Raw genomic sequence first — 8,173 nt, 5'->3', positions numbered from 1 at the left:
CTGGATTTTGTTTGCTGTTTTTTTTCTAGTTCTTTTAAGTGTAAAGTTAGATTGTTTATTTGATATTTTTCTTGTTTCTTGAGGTAGGCCTGTATTCCTATGAATTTCTGTCTTAGAACTGCTTTTGCTGTGTCCCATAGATTTTGAGTCATTGTGTTTTTATTTATGTTTGTCTCTAGCTATCTTTTGATTTCTTCCTTGATCTCAACATTAACCCATTCATTGTTTAGTAGCATGTTGTTTGCCACCATGTGTTTGTGTATTTTCCAGTATTTTTCTTTAGTTGATTTCTAGTTTCACACTATTGTGGAGAAGCCACTTGATATGATTTCAGTCTTCTTAAATTTATTGAGACTTATTTTGTGGCCTAACATGTGGTCTATCCTGGAAAACAGTCCATGTGTACTTGAGAAGAATATATATTCTTTTGCTTTGGGGCAATATGCTCTGAAAATATCAATTAAATCCTTCTGGTCTAGTGTGTCATTTAAGCCCACTGTTTCCTTACTGATTTTCTGTCTGGAATTTCTGTCCATTGGTGTCAATAGGGTATTAAAGTCTCCTACTATGAGTATATTACTGTCAATCTCTCCCTTTATGTCAGTCAATAATTGCTTTATATATGTAGGTGCTCCTATGTTGTGTGCGTAAGTGTTTACTAGAGTTATGTCCTCTTGTTGTATCAATCCCTTTATCATTATTTAATGTCCTTCTTTGTCTCTTTTATTATAGCCTTTGCTTTAAAGTCTATTTTTTCATTTCCATTTGCCCGAAATATCTTTTCCATCCCTTTACTTTCAGTCTGTGTGTGTCATTTGATCTTGAGGTGGGTAGACAGCATATGTCTGGGTCTTGTTTTCGTATCTATTCAGCAACCCTATGTTTTCTGATTGGAGCATTTAATCTATTTACATTTAAAGTGACAATTGATAGGTACATAGTTATTGCCATTTTATTGTTTGTATTTATGGGTTTCCCCTCTTCTTTTTACAGAGGTCTCCTTAACATTTCTTGTAATTCTGGTTTGTTGATTATGAATTCCTTTAGCTTTTTTCCTGTCTGGGAAGCTCTTTATCTCACCTTCAATTTTAATTCATAGCCTTGCTGGGTAGAGCAGTCTTGATTGTAGGTTCTTGTTTTTCATTACTTTGAATATTTCGTGCCAGTCCTTTCTGGCCTGCAAAATCAGCTATTGAAAAACCAGCTGACATTCTTATAGGAGTAACCTTGTAAGTAACTAACTGCCTTTCTCTTGCTGCTTTTAGGATTTTCTCTTTGTCTCCAACCTTTGGAATTTTAATGATAATATGTCTTGGTGTAGGTCCATTTGGGTTCCTCTTGTTTGGGACTCTTTGTGCTTCCTGGACTTAAATGTCAATTTCCTTCATCAGGTTATGGAAGTTTTCTGTCATTATTTCTTCAAATAGGTTCTTAATCTCTTGCTTTCTATTTTCTCCCTCCAGTACCCCTATTATATGGATGTTGGTACATTTGATGTTGTCCTAGAAGTCTCTTAACTTTCCTCATTTTTTTGGGTTCTTTTTTCTTTTTGCTGTTCTGATTGGATGTTTTCTGCTGCCTTGTCTTCCAACTTGCTGATTCGATCCTCTACTTCATTTGATCTACTGTTGATTCCTTCTAGTGTATTCTTCATTTCATTTATTGTATTCTTCATTTCTCACTGGTTCTTCTTTATGGTTTCTGTCCTTTTTTATACTTAGTCACTCTGTGTTGAAGTCCTCATTGTGATAATCTGTTCTTTCCCTAAGTTCATTGAGCATCCTTATAACTAGTAGTTTGAACTCTATCTCTGGTAGGTTGCTTGCCTCCATTTTGTTTAGTTTTTTTTTCTGAAGTTTTCTTCCTTTGTTTCATTTGTGGCATATGTTTTTTGTTTTCTCATTTTGTTTCTATAAATTAGGAAGATTTGTTATGTCTCCCAGCCTTGGCCAGGTGGCCTTTGTAATAGGTGTCCTGTGTGGCTCAGACCCCCTGATCACCTGTGCTGGGGGTTCTGGATGTGTTCCTTGTGTGATTGTGTGTATTCTCCTGTTGTAGCTAAACCTTGATTGCTGTTAACATGTCAGTGGATGGGATTGACTCTCGGGCTGACTGGCTATGGGGATTAGCCACACACACAGGGTATGAGCTGCTGTGTGGTGGCTGATGCCACAGAGTGGGTTTTGCCCCAGCAGTCTTATGTACCTGTTGAACCACCTTTGGGTGTGCCGCTCATGGGCCTAGTCAGGTAGTGTTCTCTTGTGGTCTGACACCAGCCTTCAGGTGTGTTAGCTCTATGGCCTCTTAGGAGGGGCTCCCCTGTAGGCCAAGGTCAGCTGCTGCCTTTGATTACTCAGGCCTACTTGGTAGGAGCTACAAAGAAATCTGTGGATGGTTGCTGCCTATGTTGGATCTGGAGGCTAATGGAAGATATTATGCTGTAAGCTGAGGTCGGTTATCCCTAGTACCAGGCCTGGGTTGGCTTAGCAAAAGGACCAGTGCACCTCAAGGCCTGGGGCTGCCTGCCATCTGCCTGTATGACTCTGCAGCTGGAAGAGCCTTAGGGTGGCACTGGTTGGGTCGGGTAGGGACCCAGGGCATCACTGGAGTAAAGTGAGCAAATTTCACCCAGCCTATGTAGAGTCAGGTTTCCTGCCAGTGCTGAATCTGCAGCTTCCTATGAAAATCTCAGATCTCAGCAAGGCCAGCTACTACTATCTGCCTCAGGCTTGTAGACCCCGCAGTCCACCCAAGAGATACTGCAGCTCTGGTTGGCACCAACAGTCGTCCAGCAGTGGTCTGTCACCAACAGACCAGCAGTGGTCTGTCACCAACAGTCGTCCTGGAAATGTGAGGGCAGCACAAGCTGAGGGCTACTGCCTTGTCAGCAGCTGTACGTCCCTGGGAATGTATAGGGTGGAGCTGTCAGCCTGGCAATGGGCAGCCGCAGGCAGTTTGTGGCCTGGGTGCCCCCCGCTGCCATAGGGAGATACAGGGTGGAGTGAGCTGATCTCAGTGGACCAATGCAGCTTCAGAATTGGCCATGCAGAATTGGCCATGGTGGGGTGGTTCAACAGAGGCAAGATGGCGCCTGTCTGTAGACTGCCCCAGAGTGGGGCCTGACAAAGGTACAGTGGCGCCTTCTCTTTAGCCCTTGCCCTGGCGCCACCCAACTCAGTCTTTCTTGGTATGTCTCTTGCGCATCCCAAGCCACTGTCCCTCCACTGGAGCCCAGGATGAGTATTTGCAAGCAAGTGAGTCTATGTACGGGTCCTTTAAGGGGACATAGGGATTTTCAATTTCCTTCTGTCTTACCCAAATGGCCAGAATCCCCACTGGTTTTTATAGTCAGATTTGTGGGAGCTCCACTTCCAAGGACTGGAACCCTGGGCTGGGGGCCCTTCTGTGGGGCTAGGGCCCCTCGTTCCTTCAGGGGGTCCTCTGCAGCTGTGTCCTACTTCCCACTGCTCAACCCACACTTGGGTGTGGGACCAGCCCGCTTCACAGCTCTGCCCTTCTCAAATGGGGATGTGGCTTTTTCTTTATACCCTCAGATGTATGTGTTATGATCAGCTAGACTTCAGGTGGTTCTCCAAGTTGTTTTATAATTTGGTTGTAATTTTAATGTGGCCATGGAAGGAGATGAACCCTGCTTTTACTTAGCCCACCATCTTGAATTCCCCTCTTGGTTCTTGATTGCAAGGAATTAAGTGCCAAGTTGTCCTCAGAATTTGTTTGGAAATATTTTTATCAAGGTCATTAGTTAGAGTCAGGTTTAAATTATTGAAGGATTTATTAGAAATGATAGGAGGTCTAGAGTTAGGCCAAGGTTCAGATCCTAGCCCTACCTCTGACTAGCTATGTGCAAATACCTCTTGAAACACCAATTCTACAATTTTTAAAATGGAAGTAATATCATCTACTTCCTGGGGCTGTTGCAAGTATTAAAAGAATTAATTTGTATCAACCCTTAGCAGAGGGCCTGACACATAGTAGCCGCTATTATTACTATCACTTTCAGGAGCTATTTAAGCTTAAGTTTTAGTTTGGTCAGTAATTTCTGCTGCTTCATAAGAGATAATAAGATTGGATTTTACAAGTCTATGTGATTTATACAGGTCTCCAATTTCCTGTAAAGGAATTTTCTGAGAAAATAAATATTGCCTTCGAGGTCCTAGTTTTTCTTTCACATGATTCTTACTTGCTTATCGAAGTTTTACATACTTAATGTAGACAATTAGTGATTTCAGAGTTATGCTAAGAAGCAGAAAAAGTCTCCCCTAAAGTCCCATCATTTAGAAAACCGTGTCTTAATGTTTTCTGGACATTTGAGACCGATAAAAATGATTTGTTTTTTCTGCAGAAAATTCAAGCCTTTGCACATATATAAAAATATTTTCATACAATTTCAGGATTTTCCAGTTGTTCACCTCAAAGTTAGAAAACCCTAACCTGACTCCCAAGCACAAATTCTGGAGTAAAAAAACAACCAGGCCAGACTCTGGTTTCACATAAGGGTTTCTGAATCTCTTGGATCTTGCAGTCAGATTGCTCTTTTTTTCAGTCTTTTTTTCCTGAGGCCCAAGTTCTTAAACTACGAATTGGTTATCTTTGATTATTTTTCGTGACATAATTACCAACTGGACTCTCTTATTAATGAACATCTTAATAGTTGTTTAGAGAAATGAGTTTAACTTTTGACTTCCTTGTATGTTTTTGTTTGTGCGTCTTGGAGTAAACTCAGGAGAGATTGTGAGAGCCTATCTTATGGGTAGAGGAGAAATGCACCCTCTTTTCTTGTTTCCCCTTTGCCTCTTTATCCTGCCTCAGTGCTCTTGGTACTTAGGCCTTTTGACTGGCTTCTACTGGCAGTCAGAGAGAAGAAAGAACAGAGCGGAGGGTCTCTGGTCTACCTGATATGGCAGTGAAGGGAGTAGGCAGGGTTTGGAATGGTTTTCCCCCTGTTCCAGAGTCAGTCATATCTAGAACTGTGTCAGGACGAGAACTGTGGATTGGTGGAGGAATCATGTGCAGTCCAGGCGGCTTGGAGGTGGGTGTATGGAGCCCACATGCTGTACTGTACTTGTTTTCTTGGCTTCAGTGCACAAATTCCACAGAGAGAAAACAGCCTCCCAGGCTCTGCTTCCATACTCACATAAAGGCTCTGAGTCCCTGTTTCTTGCAGTCAGTCGCCCTTTATTTCAGTCTTCAGACAGTTAATTATCTTTTCCTTCTGAAATCATCAGCTCTTGTTGGATGAGCCTGGCTCTAGATAAACCTCTGCATTGCATAGAGAGGGCAGACTGAAGTAAGGGGCCTCAGGACTGTGCAAATGTGGTATTACTGCTGCCCTAGTTCACAGGCACATAGGCCTGTGAACTTGGATTATTATCAGGGCCTCCCAACTAGTCTCTCTGCCTCCGATCTAGCTTCTACCATGTATTCAGAATTTCATTCAAAAATATCCATTTGTTGTTGTCATTCCTCTGTTTAAAACCTTTCAGTGGTGCTACTCTTAGCAAAAAGTCTAAATTTATTTGCATGGCTTACAGGGTTCTGTAAGTCCTGGCCCCTATCTACTTCTTCAGCTTTTTTCCTCACTGATACCCTGTGTACCAGCCATACTGTTCCCAAAATTTATCTTTTTGGCAGTTTCCTATCTTCACACTTATGGTTCCTGCATCTAGCTCATCTTTCCTCACCTTTGCAGTCTGTGGAATACTCCTTTATTCTGTAATACTCAGCTACATCTATGGCCATACCACCTTGAATATGCTCAATCTCAGCTCTTATGTCACCTCCTACTGGGCTGCCTTACTTGGATTCCCCAGGCAGAGTTTATTGCTCTGTGTTCTGCGTTCTCAGTATTTAGTATAGTCAAATACTTAGTATTTAGTATTTAGTATTGATTACAAGTGTGGACTCTAGAGTCAGAATCCTTGATTTCAATCCTAGTCTGGCCCCTTCCTAGATCTGTGACTGTGGGCAAAATGAATTACCTACCTGCCTCTGCCTCAGTTTCTTCATCGTAAAATGAGGGTAATATTAATAAACCTCATAGGTTGTTGCGAAGATTTAAAAAGGTAATACTTTAAAGTGCTTAGGACAGTGCTTGGCCATAGTTAGCAATAAATGTTACTTTTTATTGTTGTTTTTATCATGGTACTTTGTGTATACCTCTACTAGTTCCTATCACCTCTATTTATAAGTATTTTTAGATATCTTCCCTACTAGACTGTGTGCTCCTTTTGCCTTCAAAATGGAAATGGGCGACAGATAGAGTAGGGATGTTTAAAATCAGGTTTGTGGATGATCATAGACCCAAATTTGATGCAACCTTGATGTCATCTGTTTTATCCGCACCTGAAGGAATCCCTTCTGCTGCCTCTTGGAGCACAGTCAGTGCTTTTATAATGTCAAGGCAGAGGCCATGTGAAAGTTAAGCATACTCTAAGTGCCAAGTTCACATCCATTTTGTTTTTGGTTTGAACTGTAGGTGACATGTCTGAGAGTAAAGCCAAGAAGATTGAAATCAAGGACATGGATGGGCAGACACTGAGTAAGCTGATCGACTACATCTATACAGCTGAAATTGAGGTGACTGAAGAGAATGTCCAGGTAAACTCAGCCCCAGCTAATAGCTCAGTGTATCACACACTTGGGGCCCACTATATTATAGCATCATTTCATTTACTCCTCATAACAACTGGTAACTGGAGAGGAAACTAAAGCTCTAAAGAGGTTAGGTGACTTGCCCTGGATCACATGGCCAATAGGTAGATAAATGACCCTCAAACTCATGCCTGCCTGATCACAGCACTCATGCTCTTCAGCACTAGGCCATAATACCTTAGAATGACCTTGGGCCCTGGAGAAGGAAGTATTCAATTCATATTGGTTCAAACTCTTGGTGAAGGAAGAACTAGAAACCTGGATGACCCTACTTCTCCCCAGTTATCTTCTTAGGGATTTTGAGTATTGGATTATAAGGCTGTTAAAAATGTTTTTGTTTCAGCATTAGTCAGCCGAATGCCTCTGAGGTGCCAAGAACCACTCATGAGTCTCACAAGAGGTGTGCGACTATGAAATGTGTTGTCTGTGCTTTTTCCTTCTTTCACTGCTCTGCCTTCATTCTAAGCCATCTGGAGCCTTGAAAAAAAGAGCCATTGTGCATGCTGCTTTACCTGAAGGCACGCGTCTTTGTCGTGGGGACATAAGGCATTAGCAACATGCCTCAGTCAGGGAGGTGGTTGAAGATGTGGCCCACTCTGGAACCCTACGAATCACCAGACTAACTATAGACACAGGATACACTATTTCTTGTCATTAAGAATCGTGCTGTTTATTTAGAGTGTTGAAAATTTCATGTGATATGATGGTTTTTTTCTTTTTTTTTAAAGCACAATTCCACCTTATTTATTGGGAGGCAGATACCTCTCTAGTGACCAAAATATCTGCTACCCTTATCTAGAACACCACCCCTTTTTCCAGGTTTGAGGTATTTGGGAATCTGAATTGATAATCATTTATTCATTTAATTCAGCTTAAATGTTTGAGTACCTGTGCTATGCCAGGTACTTTGTTGGGTAGTATGATTGTAACAGTGGAGATTCCTTTGCCTGCTCTCATGGACTTTGCGGTCTAAGGGGTGAAGATAGATGCTCATCAGATAAGCATACTAGTAGTATCTGTGCACATATTGTGGTAAGTCCTTTGAAGGAAAGGAACATGGTATACAATGAGAGAGTATGTCAAGGGGAATCAATTTAGATGGAGGAGGGGACCTAGAAGGGCTCTTTCAAGAGATAAGATTTAAGCTGAGGCCTGGAAATGAGTGGGAGTTAGCTTAGTGTGATGAAGGGTATGCATAAGTGGGTAGGGGGTCAGGGTGCAGGCAAGCCAGGGGTCTGAGGCATACCGCATTTGAGCCCTCAGAGTCCGCCCCACAATAGAGCCTACTTTTGTATCTGGCCCCTGGACAGACTTTTGTGTTGTATAGTTATCTGATCTAATCCTCTCCTCTCCCTACTCTTTAAAATGAGGTGTATTTTATACACAGTAAAATGCACAGCTATTCCATTTTGTTTCTTGTCTTTCTCATTAAGAGTGGAGTGGGCAATACAATGGTTACATCCTAGGTTTAGCAGCAAAGTTTAAACAGTGGAATGACTTT

General features: G+C 41.9%; 1 protein-coding gene across 29 annotated transcripts in view; it reads left to right on the top strand.

The window, feature by feature from the left end:
* KLHL3 (kelch like family member 3) overlaps window positions 1-8,173 on the top strand; it is a 233,262-nt gene that overhangs the window by 155,527 nt on the left and 69,562 nt on the right. For all 29 annotated transcript variants that reach the window (XR_002780908.1, XM_023531950.1, XM_023531951.1 and 26 more), the window contains one exon: window positions 6,497-6,618. Coding sequence is in view for 28 of the 29 variants with exons in the window: in XM_023531950.1 (XP_023387718.1) it covers window positions 6,497-6,618 (122 nt within the window). In the remaining variant the exon portion in view is untranslated. The remainder of the gene's footprint in view (window positions 1-6,496; window positions 6,619-8,173) is intronic.

Source organism: Pteropus vampyrus, unplaced genomic scaffold (assembly GCF_000151845.1).
Source record: "Pteropus vampyrus isolate Shadow unplaced genomic scaffold, Pvam_2.0 Scaffold74, whole genome shotgun sequence".
Taxonomy (NCBI): Eukaryota; Metazoa; Chordata; class Mammalia; order Chiroptera; family Pteropodidae; genus Pteropus; species Pteropus vampyrus.
This window is presented reverse-complemented; position numbering and strand designations above follow the sequence as displayed.